The 22,282-nt window shown below is 35.4% G+C and overlaps 1 protein-coding gene across 1 annotated transcript; it reads left to right on the top strand.

The window, feature by feature from the left end:
• The first annotated feature begins 6,402 nt into the window (after positions 1–6,402).
• Positions 6,403–7,212, top strand: LOC108606082. Its single transcript, XM_017995929.1, has one exon. The coding sequence runs from the start codon at positions 6,478–6,480 to the stop codon at positions 7,165–7,167; it is 690 nt and encodes a 229-aa protein (XP_017851418.1). The 5' UTR covers positions 6,403–6,477; the 3' UTR covers positions 7,168–7,212.
• Positions 7,213–22,282: the final 15,070 nt, after the last annotated feature.

The raw sequence follows: 22,282 nt of genomic DNA, 5'->3' as shown, positions 1-22,282 counted from the left end.
AATCTCTTTTTGCAATTAAGTCAGCCCAGCTGAAGCTTCAACTACAGCTACAGCCAAAGAGCAAATGCAAATCGAATCACAACACAACGTTGTGTGTGCCACATTTACTCTTGACTCTCTACACTAATTCCCAGCATAATAATTAAATGCATATCTGTTTGCCAGTTCCCCAAGCTCTCCACCCACACAGTTATATGCTATATACATTTTATTTTTATTATACACTTTGATATTTTTGTATAAAAAATGAAAGCAGCTAGCACGAAGTTGTGCAAATGTATTTAATTTAAGTTGATGTAGCTATTTTCGACTGTATGAGCAGCAAGATCTCAGAAACTATAAGCGTTAGCGCAACTAAATTTCGTATACATGTTCTGCAATTTTTGAAGCAATTTGTTTATATTTTTAATAGTTTGTATTCCATACCGCTGTCACAGAAATAAAAGTATAGCAACAAAAGCTTAAAAAATGTAAAATAAATTTCACATAAGCTTTGTCATGTTCTTGACTGATCGTGTAAATAACTTTTGTATTATTCGCATTGCAAAGTGTATATAAAAGTTGCCTGCGCTCAATTTGTTTTTTGTTTACCTTTTGCTTACATGCCCTGGAGGCTTGTTGCAATTCTCATGCAGCTGTCAACTGCTAATGAATTTTACCTAAATGCATAATCAAGTGTTGTATTACATGCTCTTGAGCTTGTACTTCTGTCTATTCAAAAACATCTTGCACTAAATAACTTTGCTATGACACTAATTAGACTAGCAGCAAATATATATATATATATGTATATATGTATATATGTGTGTTTGTTTGTTTGTTTGTGTGTGCATTAATTATTTGAGACGCTAGCTGTTTGGAATTGCAAATATGTATTATAATTATTTTTTACACACACACGAAACAGTTGCTGAGTGTTGATTTCATTTTAAGTTGCTTAAAATTGAATCATTATACTTTGTGCGCTTCAATTAGTTTATGAACAAGTTCTCATTAAGTTTAACACTAAAGCAAAATTCGAACGTTTAAGCTTTAATTGCTGGCAAGACTATTCAATTGATTGCATGGGGAATTTCGTGCTTTTAAGCGTATTGTAAGTAGAAACTGAAGTAAGAGTTTTTAATTTGCAGCTAGAGTGTTAAGTATGTAGCATAGAGTTTGGGGCAAGCTTAAAGATAAAGCCATGGAGAAACTGCTTATAAAAAAGCTTCTATAGTTAAAATTCAAGCAAAGCCTAACCATTGTTTAAATTAGTTAAAATCATCAAAAGAATCAAATACTAAATAGAGAAACGAAATACTTTCAATATTAGAATAGATCACAGCTAAGTAATATGAAATCATCAAAAGAATCAAAGACTAAATAGACGCATGAGAAAAGCAATGGGAGGAACTCTGAGCAATATAATATTTTTTTATATAATACTGAGTTGACTATTCTGATTTATACTCTAATGTTGTAGCTAACAGACTTTGTAGCTAAGCTTTAGTTTTTCTTTTGAATTGGACTTGGATGTTCCTTTATTTATTTTAAGCAATATAACTTCTTGAATATTTGGAGTCTTCTTGTTTATCAATACTGCTACTTCGAATTAACCTTTTTACCCAATTGATTAGCATGATTTAGTTTCAGCTTAAAACATCACTTAAAAAAGTAAAGCAGCGCAGCTTAATGATTGCATTCTGCTTAATTTCCGATTTGGAAAAGAAAAAGCTGCTGAGCAATCTTTTGGTAAGCAGAAATTTTGCAGCTTAGTACTGATGGATTCCCAACTGGAAGTAGTCGAAGAACTTTCAGCTCCAATGACTGCCATTTTCATTTAGCCACTTTGGCATAGATATTTGCCAACTTGACTCTCTCTCTCTCTCTCTCTCACTCTCTATCTTTCTCTCAAGCTCACACCGCAGTCATAAGCAATTGTCTATTGTGTGGGCAATTGTATAATTTTGGTCTACAGGCAGCTGTGAGCGCTCAGTGCAGTGAGCTAGCAACAGTTCGTTAAGTTTTGTTGATTTGCCAGCCACGCCTCTCTCACACACACACACACACACACACACACGCACACACACACACATTTAGTTGTCAGACGTGTCATCGACATGCCGAAAGGTGGAAAGACAAACAGTTTGATGCCAAGTTGTTAACAAAGTGCGCCCACGACAGCTCAGCTGAACTGTAAGTGGGGAGTGGGGGGTGGGGGAGATTGGTACGCTCTATGCAAAGCTGCAAACAGTTTGGCTGGGGCTCAGAAATATGCTGCGCACCTCTCTCGCTGACAAGACAATTGACTGGAAAATGTTGTTAATGAACTTTGTGCGACATTTTGATTAGCTGCCAGCCAGGCAAGCCCCCAACAGTAGTTGGGAGAGGTCAACAAGTGCTGACTGTGAAGCAATGATGGATGTCACAGTGCTCACTGCGCTGCTCTGCTCTGCTCAGCTTCATCTGCTGCTGCTGCTGCTTGTTGTTGTTTGGCTTGACATACATTTTTATTGTTGTTGCGCTCTTTGCCTCTTTGGCTACAATGGCATTTTGTCACACTGTGATAAAACACAGAAATAATGGTAACATAGCAACAACAACAACAACAACAACAACGACAACAAAAATGGGCAATAGCTGTAGCAAAAAGTTTTTGCGGAAAAGTTGTAAACTTAATTTATAGTTTTTAAGCAGCCGCCGGGCCTGAAGTTCTACGGGCGCAGGCATTGGTTTCAGTCTGGGTTGAGTGTTGAGCTAGAAAAATGTGTTTTGCTGCTAACGTTTTGGGTGTTGCTGTAGGCGTGGCACACACCAACACACACACACACATGTATTTTCTATGTATTTGCAAATTTTCACATTTCATTCTCGCCCTAGCGCTAGGAATTTCCAAATGAAATATTTGACTTTTAGTCTAAAAAGTCAGCAGAAAGTTGCGCAAACAGACTGTGACGTATGCCCCGCCCCACGCCCCCACCCCACACACCGCTGCAAGTCGCGCAATCATGCTGCTGTCCTTTAACTCGTCGCCCTCGACTTTGCATTTGGCAACTTGCAACAGCGAAAATGTGCAGTAAGTTGCAAGTATGCAAGCGCTTTAAGCAGCGTCGCATTCACATTCACATTTGGCTGTCTATTAGTTGCAAAGCTGCCACTAAAGTTGACCCCACACAGTTCGCGCCACTTGACGTTCGTTCGCTGCTTTTTTTTAAACATTTTCGAACGCGTTGACAATTTACGCATTTAATGAGCAAAGCGCGGTGCCCCCTCAACTCAAGTGCGTGCCCATAATGATGCGTGTGTGTGTGTGTGTGTGTGTGTTGCAATTATTATACCAAAATTTGCTGCGGCTTATCGGTTGCACAAATAACAAGCAAAAGTTGCAAGCAGCAATGAAGCACTAAAAAATATAGCATACTTATAAGCGCAGCCAGCGACTTTGCTTATGCATATTGAAATAAAAGTTTTGTTAAATTATGAATTTAAAAAAATATTTATTAGCTTGTTTTATTATGCATAAATAAATATGTAGATTTAATTTTATTTATATAAAGCAATTTAAACAAAATTTAGCTGTTCATTAATCGCTTCAATTGCAACTTGCGCTAAAAATTGAAATGAAATTCAAAACTTAATATGTAAAATCAATAGTTAAATAAATATAAACAGTTCTTAAGCTAAGAGCTATAAGCTAGTGTTGAAATTCTAATTATTCACATATAAAAAACTGCATTTGCACCAAAATTGCTTAACTGCTACTACTAAACTAAAGTTAACGCTTAAGTTGCTTTGTCTGATAAATTTGCAACTCAGCTAAGCTTATTTTGCATATGCGTTTATTGCTTTTATTTTTCTTACTGTGTACACTACGCAAGTTTGACGTTCATTTCAACGTACATTTCAATTTATATAGTCGCTTGTTTTACTATCGAACAATGCGTAATCATTTTGCACCGAGTCCACTGCACTATGGGTCGTTTCATAGAAAAAGTGATATAAATTAATAACTCGAAAACCACGCAAGATAATTCCATGAAACTTTTTTCTAGTATTATACATACACTTACCTTTATGTAAGAAAAGTGGGCGTGGCCAAACTTCCGCCCAAAAAAAAAATTAATTTTTTTGGTTTTAAAAAAATTTTTTTTTCTCTTACTCAATGTTTTTTTTTTGTTTTCTAACGCAATATCGTACATAAAATCATAATTTTTTTCAAATATGCATTCAGCATCGTCAACAGACTCGTCTGCTGGCTCAAGCACACATGCTGACAATTAAAGTACTTCCAATAGGAGTGCAAGTAACTTATGCTTGCTAATGCGCCTTTTAAGACTTACTGATGATATTTTCGGGGCTTAGGACAAGTATTTTTAGAATGGCTGCAAGACTGCTAAGTCCGCGACAGCTATGCGTGCCGCTTGCAGTAATTGTGCTTCTGGGCTTCGACGAAACAGGTGCCGTGCTTTCTTTGAGCAATTGCACTTATCATATCAAATAACATTCTAGGACGACTGGTTGATTTTTTTTAACTGCCTGTTGCTTCCAATTAAATTTAAGCTAAGATTGCCCTCCAACCATTTGCATTTTATACCATAAATCTAGAAAATTCAACAAATGTGCACAAAACACCGTACTTTCTCTCGTAATCTGGTCTCATTTAACTGAAGAATGCTGGCATCTATATGTTTAGTAATATATGTAACTAAAGAGTGCGTTTTGCTTGACACACTGCAGCGTGTGCTTACGCCACACTTCGATAAGTGTTGCATGGCTTATTGAAAGGCTTCCCCTAAAACGTAAATTTTTCAAAAAGTAGCAAAAAGTGCACATTGAGACTAATTGCATTCAATTAGGAATTGAACACTCTACAACATGGACCAGGACTGACTTTAAACAAAGTTAAACAATTTTTGTAAACTCTATTCAAAGTTGAAATTTATTTCCAAAATCTTTACGTAGACAGCACTTGCTAAAATTACAAATTGTTAGATATATACGCCCTCAATAAACGACATATTAGTATTAACATATAGTAGGAACCTGTAGAAATAACAAATGTTAAAAAAATTATTTGTTGTTTTAATTTTGCGACAGCACTGGTCACTGCACGTTTGTTAGCGCCACCTATCGGTCGTACTGCTACTACTAGTTGCTACTCTGTTAATTTAACATTTGCGGAATGTAACATAACAGCTTGAACATTTCTAAATATGTTAGCATTAAAATTTTTCAAATCTGCATACTTGTAAAAATCACATTTATATCACTTTTTCCGAGAAACGACCCATAGTGCACTGGTCAAGCAGGCAATAGTAAGGAGAATCCACTGCACACATGCTCTGGTTCAGGCTAGCGAGCCCGCGAGAGCTGATTGACTTTATTAATATTACACAGTCTTCAATGAGCTGAGAGGCGAGCGAACTGAGCCTGCGGCTGGTCAGTTGCGTATGAGCCAAGCAGTGAACGAGTTGCTGCCATCTCTGCATATTGAAAATATTTAATTTTAATATATTTACCTGAATAGCTGCAAAGAAGGCAATAAAATGAATTTTCTTGAGGCAAATATGAAAAGTGGCAATAAATAATATGAAATTCTTAATAAATGATTGACTTTCGTTTATAGCGGGAATATGAAAAGTCTTAATTAAATATTCATATAATTATATTATATTATATGCTGTATATAATTAATTGATAAATTCCAGCTAAATGATTTTTTTTATTGACAGCAACTTGCAAAGCATTTAATTATTTTAGTTTAAATGTTTTAGACGTTTACAATTTGCTTAATTTGTATATAAAAAAATTAAAATATAAAAGAATATATATATATATATGATTATTTACACATAAACATATGTGCAGAGTGTGGAATATGTTTTAAAAAATATTAAGCAAAAAATCATGCATTTATATAATTTTTTAATAATTAAATTAGTATTTATTTATTTGTTAAAAAAAAAAAATTATTACAAAAAAAATGATTTAAAATTAATTGCGTTAGTTCAAAAAAATATGAAGCAAGCATTTTGACATGTTTTAATAATTAAATTAGTATTTATTTATTACTAAAAAAAATTGTTTTGAAATTAATTGTGTTAATTCAAAAAAATATTAAGCAAAAAATCATGCATTTATATAATTTTTTAATAATTAAATTAGTATTTATTTATTACTAAGCAAAATGGTGACATAAATTGATTTAACATTAATGTTAATTCAAAAAAATATTAAGCAAATAATCTTATGAATTTTTATATTTTTTTAAGAATTGAATTAGTATTTAGTATTGCTAAGCAAATTGATTTAATATTAATGTTAATTCAAAAAAATATTAAACCAAAATATCTTATGCATTTGAATATGTTTTTTAATAATTAAATTAGAATTTTTTTGTTTGCTTAAACTAAAATTTCAGCTGCCTCAGCTAGTTGTCAAAATTTCATAAATGTTTGTTAACAAATAATGCAAAGTAATATAAACAATTGACGACTGATGGCGGCAAGCGAGGAGCAGTGCGATGAGCTGGAGGCGGCGACTTCAGTTTGTCCGCTGCCCAACTGCGCGATGGCTGTGGAGCCAAGCAAACTGCTGCAGCATCTGCTCAATGAGCATTTGCTAGAGACGCCGCAGGCGTTTGGACTGCGTATGCGTGATGTGGCAAGCGGTGAGCGCAGCTTGTTGCTGCTGACGCAAAGTCAACTGAAGCCTGGCTGCGATCTATGCCTGGGCGTGCTCAACTGGCAGGGCAATGGCAGCGGCGACTTGCTGGAGCCACAAGTGGATTTGCCGCCGCGACAGCAGCGGCTGAGCGGCTGCCTGCCTGTGCTGGCGATGGCCTGCAAGACGACGTGGCCGGCGCTGCTGTCCAACACGCCGCAGCTGCAGGAGGATGCGCTCAGCATGGGTTATCTGTATCTTTTCTGGTTGGTAGCGCCAGCTACAGCGCGTCCTGTTTATGCCAAACTGGCGCTGCTCAATCGGCAGCTGCAGTGCGGACTGCGCGTAACGCGGCGGCTGCGCAATTTTGCCGAGCGCGTGCACATTAAAGAATTTCTGCTAGGCGCCGATCAGTTTTTTATTACGCTCAGTCAGCGGCAATTGCAGCAGATTTGTGGCAGCGGCAGCGAGTCCAACGCTTGTTTTCTCGAAATTATCATTGAGGGTGAGCGCGCTGAGCTTTGAATTTGAATATTTGTCAAATTATGCAAATTACATTTGTTTATATAAAACGCATAAAGCGACAAGATTTTTTTTTTTTTGTATATCATTTGGCGGCGGCAATGTAATCAGTGAAAATTTCATTTGGTGGCGAAAGTTGACCAGCTGTGACCCACCCAAGCAGCCAAGCAGCCAAGCGGCCAAGCACCACCCACCTGCCCACATAATGAGCGCAAACTTTTGGCGCTGCGGCTTTAGTGTAAACTTTAGCGAAATCAATTTACAGCCAACGCACTTGCAACTTGCTATTTGTATTTTTAGTTTTGTGTGCTATCTCTTAATATATTTTTTTTATTTTATTTACTTTTTCATATTTCCTTTTTTTTTTTGCTGTGCGCTTTTATTGATTTTGCGCGCCAAGCTTCAGTTTATTGCCTCAAATTTGACCCATTGCGACTTTTACAGTTATTGTTGTTGCTTTTTTTTATGTGCGCAACAGACGACGACGTCGGCGTGTCATAAATTACTGTGTTTTATGTCTCTTGGCAGCTAAATCAAATCAGCTCAGATCAGATACAAAACGCCAACAACAACAACAACGAAGAAGAAGAAGAAAAAAAGGCGTACAAAGTGATTTTGGCTGCATTTAGACAGTTATGAGCTTTTGGCATAAATAATCATCACGCCTTGTTAATAAAATCAAATACGAGTGCGAAAGAGATAGCGCATGAGCGAGCACGCTGCAGTTTTTATTCATTAGCTTAAGTGCTTAACCCTTTGGCGTACATAAATATTTTTTAAATGCTACGCATATTAATTAAAATATATAAAATAAAGCACATTAAATTATGTTTTTATTATAGATTGAGCTTAAAATGTTTTGCGCTATTTAAAGCGTCAAAAGTTGCTATTTATTTTTTTTATATATAAAAGTTTAGCTAAGCAATTTTGTGTGCTCAGTTGCTGCTAAGTAAAATATAAAAAATAAGAGCAATTAAATAAATTAATACACAGAAATTAATTTATTCTTGCATATAAGTTAAACTTAAAATGTTTAACGCTATTTAATGCGTGATTGTTGTTAATCAAATTAGAAAAATTATTGCTGTGCAGCTGCTTCCATTTATTTCTTTCTTATAATTTTGTCATAAACAAAGCTAAAATATTTAGCAAGAGATTGATTAAATAAATTATTACGCATTGTATTAGCTTTAAAAAATATATGCAATTATATAAGTTAAATGTTGTCAGTTCAACTGTCTTTAAATTCTTTTTAATTTTTGCATACTTTACTTTGGCTTAAGTGTTAAGCTTTACAGCTGTAAAGTCAGCTGTTATTGCCGAAAAGCACGTGTCAGCAAATTGCCCTTTTTTGCAGCTAATATTCGAATTGATATTGTTACAACCTGCAAAAGGGGAAATTTTTGTCTTATTTTGTAACTGTGCGTGCTCTTAATTTAATGCATACTTGTGAAATTTAGCTTAATGCTTTTAAAAGTTATTTTTTGGAAAGAAATATAAATGCCATAGCAAATAAAATTATTTTTTCAAAATTTAGTATTTTTTAAAAAAAAACTTTAAATGTATTCATTAAATAATAGTCAATAGATAATAAAAAGTCGAAAAAATAATATAAAAACAATTTTTTTATTATAATAGTCCATACCTTGACCAGGTGCAGCTGTATGTTAAAGTGGTCCGATCTGTTTGGCCAATATATCAAAAGCGTTATAAAACGCAGAACTGGATAGTTTGGTACGGATAACTTTGAAAACAAAAAAGTTTTTCATACAAGAACACCTTTTTTTATCAATTGTTCCTATGGCAGCTATATGATATAGTTGCTCGATTTGTTTCATTTTTTGAAAAAGTATTAATATCATGATTACACACAAAACTTGTAAGTTTGGTCCGGATCGCTTGACACACACACACACACACACATATACATGCTTGAAATAATTTTATGTGCAGAAATCACAAAACAACGTACATGTTGTATTCCCAAACGTTCTCTCAACGCGTGTCGCCTGTCGAGTGCTACAACAACAACAACAAAAGCAGCAACAACAGCAACAACAACAACAACAACAAGCCTCTTACATTGGCATTAAAAGTCTGCGGCAGTCAAAGCCTTAGAAGACGTCTATTAAGCAGCCGCAGGGGCTTCCAATGGACAATGCCACTCAAATCATTTAGCACTCGTATAAATACACACACACACACACAGAGTGTACGTGTTTCTGTGTTCATATTCAGACCACACTCGTGTCTATTCAATTGATCAACCCAATGCCAAACGCCTCAAAGGCCAACCGCAAACAAATGGGCCAGCAAATGTTTTGATGGCGTCCAAGCGTCAATTAACTTACACGCAAAAGTGAGACTTAATTTAAGCCTTGTTTATGCTGCATTAATCACAATTGTATTTTATTTGCTTTGGCATTTGGCTTCTGTTACAAACAATGCAAAACAATGGCAAGCATTAAATTTTTTTATAATGAAAATTGTGCGCATACTTTTTATTATTGTTACATTTTTAATATTGTAATTGTAATACCTGGCGTATTATTAATATTTTGCTGCTTGTTGTTGTGTAGCTATAGAAAATTTATAATTAAAGCAATGCATATCAAAGTTAAAGGATAAATTAAATGCCGCATTTAATTAGAGCTGCTAATTTAGCAGTAACTTACGCTTATGCTGAACGATTTCGCTTAAAAGATATCAGTTTACAGTCTCTGCAGCGTTTTATAGCAACTGAACTTAGAAATTGCTTAATAGATTTTTAGTTTAAATATATGAGTAAAAAATGTTGACAGTCTTTGCGTGAATGGAATTTAAATAAACTAAATAAAATACATTTGAAGCAGTTTAAAAAAATATTTATTTTTGTTGCTTGCTAACAATATTTGAATTTAATTAATATTTTTAAGCATGAAAGAAGAATTTAAGAGTGGCAAATTATTTGAAGGCATATTTTAATTAAACTAAATAAACAATTTAAATTAACTAAATATAAATGTATTTTATTTAATTCATTTAAATGTTCTTTATTTATTTAATGTCAACTATGGACAGTCGACGATAAAAAAAGGATTACAAAAAATATTTAAAATGAAATTGAAAAATTATTTAAAATTATTTTTTTTGTTGAAAGATTTGATAAACTTATAGATAATTGTTTGTTAAGCTGAAATGATTTATTTTTGTTGCTTGCTAACAATATTTGAATTTAATTCAAAAATATTAGAATGGCAAATCATATGTAAGCATATTTTAAATATTTTTAATATCGGATAGTTGCTATAATAAGCAGCATGTTACGCTTTTTATGCATTTGTTTATTAATTTTGCCATGCACATTAGTCATTTATCTTAGCTAGATCAGCAGCTGATGCGCTGTTAGTGTTTTCAACTTAGCTAAGCACAAAACCCAAGCACAGTGCAATATTTTATAGTTTTCTTACGCTGGCTCTGCTGCTTCTTCTTCTGTTGCTGCTGCTACATATGTGTGCGTGTCTGCATAAAGCTTCAATGTTAATAGCCAAAAAGGAAAAAAAAAAACAGCAAGTGAAGCTGCGCAAATCTTTTGGTAACAAACTGTCGCACCTGAACATAGCAAGCTGGCGAAATGGGCGTTGCCACGCCCAATGCTATGCTGTCAGCTTGGCTGGGCTGCTTGCTGTGCATGTCTTTGTGGTTTTGCAGGCGCTTAACTATAACAACAGAACTTAACACCTTTTGATCGGCAGGCAGAGGCGAGCAATAGTCGCGCCCACAAACACAGACACACACATACACACACACACACACACACAAAGGCGTGTGTGTGTGTTTGGTTATGGCGCAAAATAAATTTCTGTAAGCTTTTTTGGAGAGCGCTGAACACACACACGCACACACACACACACATGAACAGCAAGCTCGTTATTCATAAACTTAATGCCAAAGAGAGCATAATTTTCATTTTTACTTCGTTTTGTTTGGCTTACGCTCCCTTTGGCAGCCCACCACCCCACCCCACCCCACCACACACTAACACAAAATACGCTTTTGCTCACACACACAGCAGAGCAAATAAAAGCCAAACATTGAAGCGACAGCAACAGCAATAAACTTGTTCTTGTACTTGTGTAACAGCAGTAAGTGGGAATTATATAAACATATACATCAGTAAGTAAGCACACACACACACACACACAAAGGTATGAGTAGCAGCTAGCAGCTAGCAGCTGTTGCTGTTGCTGTTGCTGGCGTCTTATCAGCGCTTAGATCGAACAACGTCGCGTATACGCAATATATGTGACTCTGAAACAAAAAACCAACTCAAAATACCAAAATACACGCTAAATAAATGTACATAGCGACTTTAATAATGTAATATGAGCGCTTTAAACTTGAATTCTGCGTATATTTATTTGGCCCTAAACTTAATTTCGCTTCAAACATATCAAATTGCAGCGGAATGTGCTGTAAGCAATAGTAATAAATATAGCTAGTGTTGCTATAGCTTTTAGCTAGAATTTTATAATTGAAATGCTGCTGTATATAGTTATCGATAGTATCGATATAGCAGCGTGTTTAGCTTAAAAGCTATAAAGCTGCTGCTTAACTTTGTTTTTGCCAATATAAATTATAAATAAATATTTTCAGCTTATGTAGCTATCGCTGCTTTATGTAGTTATCGATATACACAGTCTTAGGCTTGGCAAGCAGCAATAATAAATAATAGTTTATATTTTATGCTTATAATAGTTTAGCAAGATTTTGTGCAAAAAAATGAGTTTAATAATAATTCTATTTAGATAAAATAAAGCTATCGATACTATCGATATGCTTAGCTAGTTATTGTTATTATTATTATTATTTATATTATATTAATATAATATAATATTAGTTTATTTATATTTATTAACAATAGCTAGCATATTACATCAAAAGAAAACAAAAAGCGCTGCTTGGCTTGCATTTTATTGCTCATAATAAATAATAACAAATAAATTTTGATAGTTTGACAAACTTATGCACAACATCGATATAGCTTTGAATAATTGTTTGCAGTGTAATTACTTAAAAAAAAACTTGCAATCAGCGCGTTGCAAAGCTTAAGCTTACACTTGCTTAACGCGCGCGCTTTCGCTCACACTGCGCAGCGTATTGACCACAATCCGCTTGCTGTTGTTACCATTGGCATCCGCTTTGCAAGATTATTGAAGTTCTGTCTGCCGGCATCTTAATGACGATATGACCGAAGCTCATAACAGCTTAGCTCTTAACATGGCGGCTCTGCTGGGAGAGACAGCGCAACTCAATTATGCATTCCGTCAGCATGTTGGGCATACGCGGCGTATACGTTGCGCCAGCTTCTGCTGCTGTTGCTGCAAGTAAAAATATTCTGTTACATTCCGCATTCAGGTCATTAATACGCCATCATCAGTAGTAGCGACCAGCTTGGCAAATGGCTAAAGCTGTAGAGACAAAGAGAGTGAGAGAGCGCGAGTGGGAGCGAGTGTAATGCGAGTGTTGTCTGCTGGCTAAAATACGCACGGACGGAAAATTGGAATGCAGTTGGCTGTCATTGATGTTGCTGCTGTTGTTGCTGCTGCTGCTGCTGCTGAAATGTTGCACGCACGAGTGCGCGTCTGAGTGAAATAAGATGAAATGCTAATGATGGCAAAACATTCAAATACCGTTACAGCGTTAGAGTGGGAGCGCTAGTTGTTCATTAGCTGCATTGCTGCTGCTAAATAATTACATAACGGTTACGTTAGCTCATTAAATAATTTATTAATTCATTTGCCACAGCATTTCGCTCAGCTCATAAAAGTAGGCAACAAAAAATGTTTATTTGCTGCAGTTGCTTTTCATTTTGAGCTCAATGTGTGTGTGCGTGTTTTTTATGCTACGACTGCTGTCAATCGGCTTTCGTTTCTACATGAATAACAAAATTGAATTTCCTACGCCAATAAATGCAGCAAAGCTAGCAGAGAGAGAGAGAGAGAGGGAGAGAGAGAGAGTGCCAAGCAGCTTGCCTGGCAAAAATCAATCAAACAAAACGAACTGACACTTAGACAGACGATTAGGAAGCAGCTAAAGCGCAACAGCAACAGCAACAGCAACAGCAACAGCAACAGCAACAGCAACTTGATATGCAAGTCAGCTAAAAAAGCGCCCTATAGCATATTCTGGCAAATGCTTGAGCTTGAGCTTGAGCTGGAGCTTGAGCAAGCAGCAAGACAGTAACTGAAAACAATGCCAGTTGCCAGCTGCCAGTTAATAGATTAAAGATATGCTACAAACTATAAACTGCTGCGCCACTAAATATATCCTAATATCCTTACTATAGTATCATAGTATAGTTTAGTATAATTTAGTAAAATATAATTAGGTATAGTTGCCAATACACATCTGAATAAATTGGAATTAAAAAAAAAAATCTAAATAAACAACAACAAAAGCGCTATTAAATTTAGGCAAACAAAAAACAAAAAATATTCGTTCATTAATATTTTGTTTAATTTTAAAGCTTAAAACAAATTATATAAGCTAAAAACATTAATGGCGCTGCATGTGTTCAGTGTAAGTTATTTATAAGACTAATTGGCTTTGAAATTTTGCCAAGTATAGCAGCAAAATTTTGCTTTGTTGTTTATTTAAATTTATTTTCTTAGAAGCGTAAAACATGCGTAGTCATTTTTCATATTTTAGCAATAAATGCAATGAAATAATTAGCAGCTTAAATAGTTAACGGCGCACAAATATGCAAAGCTTATAAATTGTTATGTAAACTTTATTAATTTTGAATTTTTTTTATAAGAAAATTATGATATAAATCATAAATAAAATTATAAAAATTCAGCCTGACGGCCTTTGATGCTCTGGCTATACCAATTCTACCATAGAATTTTATTATTTTTACAATTAAAAATAAATAAATAAATAAAATGATAAATTTGAGTAGCATTCATTTAAATTCTGCACAGGAAAAAAAATGTTTAAATTATTTATAATAATGCAAGTTGCTTTATTTTAAAAGCAGCTGTCTAGCGATTGACAGTTTAAGTCGATAACACACACACACACTCACACACGAAGAGCGCAGCTTTAATGTTTAACAGCTAAATTTATGCTACAATTGAGGCAACATTGACTGAGAGCCAAAGCAACAGCAGCGCCAGTCGATTAATTATTTGGGCAGCAAGCAAAGTGCGGCACACATCAGAAACACAGACACAGACACACATACATGTGGCAGGGGCATCACACACACACATGTGTATGTGTGTGTGTGTGTGTGTGTGTGCGTGTTGGCATAATATATGCGTTCTTATTAACAATGTTCGTCCGCCAGCGCTTGTAACAAAGAGCGGTTAGGGTAAGCTGCCAGTGACGTAAAGCGCGGGGGGTTGAGTTGTGGAAGGTGGGGGTGGGGTGTGGTGGTGGGTTGCTTCATTTGGATGTGCAAACGTGTTATTTATTTCGAAAACTGAATGTTGCCTTTTAAGTGGCAATAAATCAAATTGAATACGCTCCAAATAAAAAAAAAACAAAAGCAGTGGGCGGCGTGTGGGCGTGGTCGTTGTCGTGTGTGTTAGTCAGTTAGTCAATGACAGTGAGGGCAGCAGCAGCAGCAGCAGCAGCTTGACGCTCATATTTGACTTCAGTCATAAAAGCAAAGGCAAGGCCATCAAAGCGCAGCCACCCACCCAACCACCCACTTCAGGCTGTAGCAAATAAAACTTTCGCCAAAGCGACAACATAGTAACAGTAACTGTAACGGCTCTCGACCCCCAAGTCAGTCAGCTGTAAGCCACTGAACTAAAGTGCTAGACTTCGCTCTTATAGACTCGCTGCCGCAGTCGGCGTCGCTGCTGCTGCTGCTGCCAGTACTACCTCAATGTGGGCTCTAAGTTGTCGCTGACGTCGTCGTCGTCGTCGTCGTCGCGGCTTTGTGTGTGCTGCGCTGTTTGTTTAGCGCTCTATAAGCTCTTAAGCTCATTTTGGTTGCGTTTTATTTGTAACTTGAGGCTCACACACATACACAAACGAATACACACACACACAAACACACAGGCGTATTTTTAGCGCATTTGGCTTTATTTACTTAAAATAAAGCTGCCAGGGCACGCTGAAAACATTGAGTCAAAACAATTGCCGAGACGAGAACAACAAATGCAAGTTACACGACTTGCAGCTACAAAGGTCAAAGATTTGAAGCAGCTTTAAAGAGCCAAGGGAAGAAATTCAATTTAAGAGAGAGTGAAAGAGAGAGAGAGAGAGAGAGAGAGAGGCATTTCTTTGCTATTATTGCAAATCCAAAAAGTAACAAATTTAGCTAAACCAGACGCTCTAATCAATTGTAGCGCTGAATTAGCAAAGGCTAAGCTCAGTCTAAAAACATAAATAAAATAAGTTAGCAAATGCTTAAAATCGCGCACTCATTTATAGCAAAACAAAATGCAAAAATTCATTCATTTCAAAAAATGTACTGCTTACATATAAAATTATTACAGATTTTTTAAATAAATTTTGCACTTGCCATGCATAAAGAAAATTTATAGAGCAAGCATTAAAATTATTACAAATAAATTAATTGTAGCTTGCAGCTTATTCCTTTTTTCTATGCAAAAAATAAAATATAAGTTTGCTGCTATTTATTCTATATATTTTGTCTATTTATTTTATATATTTATGTTATAGCTTGCAGCTTATTTGTTTTTTCGTTGCGAAGAATAAAATAAAAGTTTGCTGCTTTTTATTTGATATATTTTTATATTTATTGTATATATATTTTTTATATAGCTTGCCGCTTATTAATTTTTTCGAATAGAAGCATTAAATATAACATTGCTGCTATTTATTATAAATATTTTTATATTTATTTGCTTGCTTATTATTAATTCACTCTTAAAATCATCGCTTACACTTGCGCTTGAGCTCATTGCCTACAATACTTTTTTTTATTTTTTTCATGTGTTTTTATTTATTCACTGGGAATCGTTCAGTGTTCATCTGAACATAACCTAGTGTGGAATAAAACTATATAACAATTACAAACAAAGGGTAACTAGGAGATCTTGCGAGTAGGGAGATCGCTGGGGCGAAGTCTCTTCAGCCGTCGGAGGGAAATGTCCTACAATACAAATGAGTGAAATGTCAAAGTTCAAGTGCCACACAATTGAAGTGAAACGAATTCGTTTGCAATGCAAAATTTGGTTTATTAGCTGTTTAGCCAACAACAGCAGCAGCAACAACAACAACAACAACAACAAAAGTCGCTGGCAGTAAATTATGTTAAACACGAAAATGCTTCGCAATTTGTGTTTGGCACATTTTCAATTTAGAGCCACGTGTGCATAAATAGTTATTATTTAATTGGCACATTAATTCAACCACAATGGCCCATAAAAATGCTTAATTTATTTTTATGCGCTGCGCACAATACGCAAAATATTTTTACCCAAATTTAGCTTTTGGGGCATTTCTAGCTGCATGACCCACTTGAATGCCAAAAATTGCAACATCAACAAATTAGCAATGAACATGTAATGCACAAAATATCAAAATTAAATGTTGCATACATAAATGGGCGCCCCCAAAAAATACAAACAACAAATGTTGTGGGCGTGGCTGTAGCTAAATCAAAACGAGCAGCAGTTGAAGTTTATGTTTTTTAATTAAAATTTGCAGCCCAAAAGAATTTCTATAACATGAAAGTGTCTGTGTGTGTGTGTGTGTGTGTTGTTTGCTTGTTGCGCATTTATCATGAAATGAAATTTTATGTGAAACGACCACATTATGCGCAGGTGTGCCCAGCTGCGCGTTTGGCTATTTAAAAATTGGTCAGCGCTCATAAATTTAACGCGCAACGCGCCCACAGCGCCCACGCCCAACGCCCAACGCCCAACGCCCATCGAGCTGTCGCTCTCGCTCTTTCGCTTTCAGAGTGTATTTGCGGCTTGGTAAGTGCTTAAATTAAATAAAGCTTGTTAGCCATTTAGAACATTGCATTTAATGCCCTTTTGTTGTTCTTGTTGTCATCGCCGCTGTTGCGGTTTAATTGCGTATACGCCAGCATAGCCAGTGCGCCAGCTTTATATATTTGTTATTTATTGTGCTTAAATGATTTTTGAATCTATTAAAGTCTTAACTTTGATTACAATCTGCAGCTGAGCTGCAGCCTTTTGGAATTTTCAATTAATTATTACTCGCAGTTCAGTCAAGTTAAGTTAGCCATGACCCAACTGCTATTGTTCAATTAAAGCTTTGCACTTTTCTTAAGTCTAATTTAATGCATATTGCTGCATTTATTAAGCAGCTATAGCGCATTTCTTTTTTAAACTCGTATATCAGCTATAAATTCGCTGATGATTCAAATAAATTTTACTTCTAGTTCTAAGTTAGCATAGCTAAGCTTTTATTTATTTATTAGACACAATTTTAAGACTAATTGTTTTCGAATTTTAAAACTTTGAGTTCTTTACATATTTGCTTTAATCGATTTGGCAATTACCAATAGCAATAGAAACTAAAATTGTAACAAATAATAAACAATCATAGATTTAATATAAATATAAATAAACAATTGTTATTGCTAAATGTAGCAATAAAAACTGAATTATTTCCAATTGCTTAGTCAAGTATTAAGTAATAAACAATCATAGCTATAATATAAATATAAATAAACAATTGTTATTGCCATATTAACAAATACTAAAGTGCGCATTTATTTTATGCGCAGCGCAATTTAAAAGTATTTTTATTAAATATTTTTGAACGCGTAAATAACTTAATTGCTTTCAGTTATTTAATAGCTGCATTTATTTCACTATAACCATATCAGATATTTAGCTTTGGCATATGCAAGTTATAAGCTTGACTGCATTTTTGCATTTAAAATTAAATTGTTTAGCATTTTATAAAAAATGCAACAGACTTTAGCCTAGCACTGATAATAAAATCAAATAAAATCAAATCAAATCAATATAGATAAAAATGTTGATAAAATGCGTGCAGCGCTTTAAGAGTGAAAAAGTTTATGCTTAAATTGAGTGCACAGTAATTTGCGCAAACAGACAAAAAGTAATAATTACAAGCAAAATGAAATGAAAGCAAATACTTAATACTAGGCACTGCGTTAAGTGGCGTATGCATTATTATCGAGAGTTGGTCCTGGCCGCAAGGCTTTTTACATATTCGTCGAGTCTCATTAAAATGCAGATCGCATGCAAAGCAAATCAAATTTTCATTTACTGACTCTCTGACTCGCTGGCGCTGCTTGCAAAAAATAATTAATAATAATCATAATATGCACACACACACAGACAGCATCAGACATATCGTATTTTAAAAGTGTATTTTTTATTTATTTTTATTTTTTTTTTGCTGCATGCAGCAAATGGCGGCAATCATTGCCCAGTGATTGGCAATATTCGGCCACACGGCAACATAAAATACACAAAGGTTAAACAAACAAACGAACAAAAAGTAAGAAAATGTTCGCCTGCCGGTTAATTAAAGGTTCGTTTGGCTAACAATTTTTGCCCGTCGGTCAAATGTACAACATTTTTGAAAAAACAGCAGCAGCAGCAGCAGCAACAAAAGCAACAAAAAAAGGGAGCAAAGCAAAACAAATACTTCATGCTTAACGTTAAACAAGTTGTAACTTTTTTTTATTGCAAAAACTTAATGGTATTTCAGTTTTCAAATGGAATTAGCCTAAAGCTGAGTTTATTTGCTCAAAACTTTCGGCTACATATTTAAGAACTTTTGTGTTTCAGTAGTTCAGTGTTGTTTAATTTCGATGCTTTGCATATTGTTTAAGCTAGTAGTGGCAACTATCTTATGAGCAACTGCAACTTGCTTCAAATAATTTAAATATTATGCTCGCTGCCCTTTTATGCTATTGTCATGTTTATGAACTGGAACTGAAGCTTCAAGTTCATTTCGGTTGCCCTCCTTGCCAGACTTTTGTGCTGTCTGTTGTCCGTTGCTTGTTTTCGTTTCATCTCTTCATCGTTTATTTTTTGATGCACACTTTGTTCATTCGCGGGTATGACAGCGCTGGGAAACGGTTTGAAGTTTGCAAGTTTTGGTAGCTTAGCTAACAAAGTTTATTTATTAGTCAGTTACGCTGCAAACTAATTTGTGCTAATGTTTATTATCTAGCAAAGTGTATACAAATTCTTGCATATTCTCATTTAATTGTTCAACAAAGTGTATTGCGCTACAAAAAAACTGCTCAACTAAAGCTTCAAGTGTGTCTGAGTTTTTTTTTTATTTATTTTCTGCGCTTATTTTTTTGCTTTATAAATTGTATTTCATAGTAGTTATGCTCAAAAATTAAGCTAAGCTTATAACAAAGTGTATTTGCAAGTCAGTTAGCTCTTGCTTATTGCTTTGCCCAACAAAGTGTATTTGAAAGTCAGTTTGTTTATGTTATTGCCCGGTGTTGATTTATCTTTTTTGCCCAAGTGTATTTGCAAGTCAGTTACGCTTGCAAGTCTGTCTGAGAGCTTATGTTTATTTTTTTGCATTTCCATATTATTTGTTATTTGCTGGATTTTCATGCGCTGTCGATAGCCCAGCTGCCTCTTGTTTACCTTGGCGCTTTATTAAATCAAATAAGCAAACTTATGCTCTTTGGCACCTCTCAGCCATGCATCTCTCTCACTCTCTTCCACCCTCTCTCTCTCTCTCTCTCTGTTCTCAACGCTTGCACTTTGCACTCGGCTCTTGGCTGTTTGCTGTCAAGGCAAAGTCCATTTGGCCAGTCACTTGCAGCTGCTTGACGGGTCGGGCCCTGGCCTGAACTGTTGGCTTTACGCAAATCCATCCACGTTAGGCTAAGTGGATGAGCCAGTTGCATTCACTTTAATTTCAATTAAATCAAATAAATTGTGCATTAAATCGAATTGTCAATGTGCAGTATTAAATAAATAAAAACTCATTGAATTCTGCTCCTTTTACACACGATTTGTATTTAAATTACTTGAAGCACAAGCAAATTGTTAGCAAACTATTCTACAAATACAGCATCAAGCTATTCTGCAAATAAGAACATTGCATTTAGTGATTTAAATATGTAAAGTGCAAGTTTTTAAGTAGCATCAATGCTTAAATTGTGATTTTCAGCTTAGTTAGGGCAGCTTAGTTCCCACGCTCAGTGTGTGTCCAGCTGAAGGCAAAGCAAAGAAGAAAAAGCACCGTACGATGCAGCGACGCTCTCGTTCAGTCGCAGCAGCAGCAGCGAAGAGCGATCAAGCGCAGAGAAATGAAAGCAGCGCTGCTTCTCTCGCTAGCAAGCACATGGGCTAATTTGTATAAGTAAAAGTATAAGTATAAGTCTTTGGTATAAGCATTAGTGCAAGCATAGACTGTCGCTCTCCGAGGGGCTTGCGCTTCTGTTCAGTCAGTCCCGTCGCTCAGTTTCGACGTGCAGGCAAGCCCACCCACCCGTCAAAGAAACGAAGCTCTCGTTCAGTCGCAGCAGCAAAGAGCGATCGAGCGCATACGAACGAAAGCAGCGCTGCTTCTCTCGCCAGCAAGCAGGCTGGCTAATTTGTATAAGTGTAAGTATAAGTGTTTGGTATAAGCATTAGCGCAAGCATTGACCGTCGCTCTCTGAGTTGCTTGCCCTCTCAGCTTCTGCTCTTGCATTTTGATCAAAGAGCGGGGCCGAACGTAGGTCAGTTGTGTTTTAACTTTTGGTGTTTAAACAAGTGAACTGCAGTGAGTTTCCTTAATGCGCAAATGAGAAAGAGCAGAACACAGTCTAATGAGCTCTAATTAACATTAGCTTAAAAAGTTTGTAGACAAGCAATTTATAATTAATATCTACAGGCATTTAGCTAATTGTAAATAGTTAAGCAAGAGCAGTAAATAGCATTATTTTTAATAATATAATTGACTTACTTTTAGAAGCTTTAATATCTTATACTACACATTAAGTTTTATTAAAAGATAAACAAAGGATATATTTATATATTAATTATTTGTAAAAATCTACTGCAACAAGAATTTTGTTTTGTTTTAATTTAAAGCAGCAGTCGCTTTGACAAAATATAGCAACAAATAAAGCAATAGCATTAATTTAACAATAATTTTATGAATATTATGATTACAATACTTTGATTATTATTACAATTTTGTGCGGAATTTTTATTATGATTACATTTCAGTTTAAAGCAAAGAAGCTTAACGCATTTATATTATTAGTCGGATACTTGAACGTATAAGGTTCAAATATATTAATATATATATGATATATATATGTAATGCTAATAGGGGTTGCTAACCATAAATATTCATTATAATTAATTGCATTGCTGTTGGCAAATCAAATTAAAGTGTTCAACTCAAAGTTAAAGCACATTTTACTCTTCGATTGCTCATCTCGCGCTTGTGCGCTCTTCAACTGTTTAGCTTATGCTGCTTATTTACTGTTAAATTGCTGCTGTTAATGTTAACTTAACATACATGCAACTGGGCATACAGCAAAGTTAGCAATCAGTGTCACTGTCATGTCAGAAATTTGCTCTGCTCTCTCGCAAATTTTGCATTGCACTTTGCAATTGAAACAAGTGGACAGGTTAAAGTTGGGCGCCACTAACTTTTAAATACACTTTGACTAGGGCATCGCGGCACACACATGCATGCACTCATAAACACATACACACGACGCTTCACAGCTCGTTTCTCTGAAGCGCCAAGCAGCGACGGCTCCGCTGCGTCGGCAGCGCAGCGACGTTGTATGGCGCGTCAGCACGGGCACCCCGCTGTCTACATTTAAAATTGAAATGTCAATTAATCCTAAGTTTTTTATCCGAGATCTTTCTGAAATTCACAATCGGCAAAAAAACATGACTAGGCAAATTTTGTGATTTATTTCAGATTGTTTTAAGATTTTTGTACTGCCTTATATATCGTTTTTTTCGATTTGCGGGGAGGGGGAGGAATAAAAAAAATAAAATAAAAGCGTTAGGGTTTGGGTATAGGAGCACCTACATAGACCAAATTTGGTTGCTTCTTAGCTCTATATTAGTTGCTGAGGAACACGCACTCATACACGACGGACGACGGACGGACGGACGACGGACAAGACGGACAGACGGACATGGCTATTTCGATTCAGCTC

This window comes from Drosophila busckii, chromosome X (genome assembly GCF_011750605.1).
Source record: "Drosophila busckii strain San Diego stock center, stock number 13000-0081.31 chromosome X, ASM1175060v1, whole genome shotgun sequence".
NCBI lineage: Eukaryota > Metazoa > Arthropoda > Insecta > Diptera > Drosophilidae > Drosophila > Drosophila busckii.
This window is presented reverse-complemented; position numbering and strand designations above follow the sequence as displayed.

Excerpts from the sequence above, each read along its gene's own strand:
- LOC108606082 (XM_017995929.1), top strand. The coding sequence starts at position 6,478 with ATGGCGGCAAGCGAGGAGCAGTGCGATGAGCTGGAGGCGGCGACTTCA.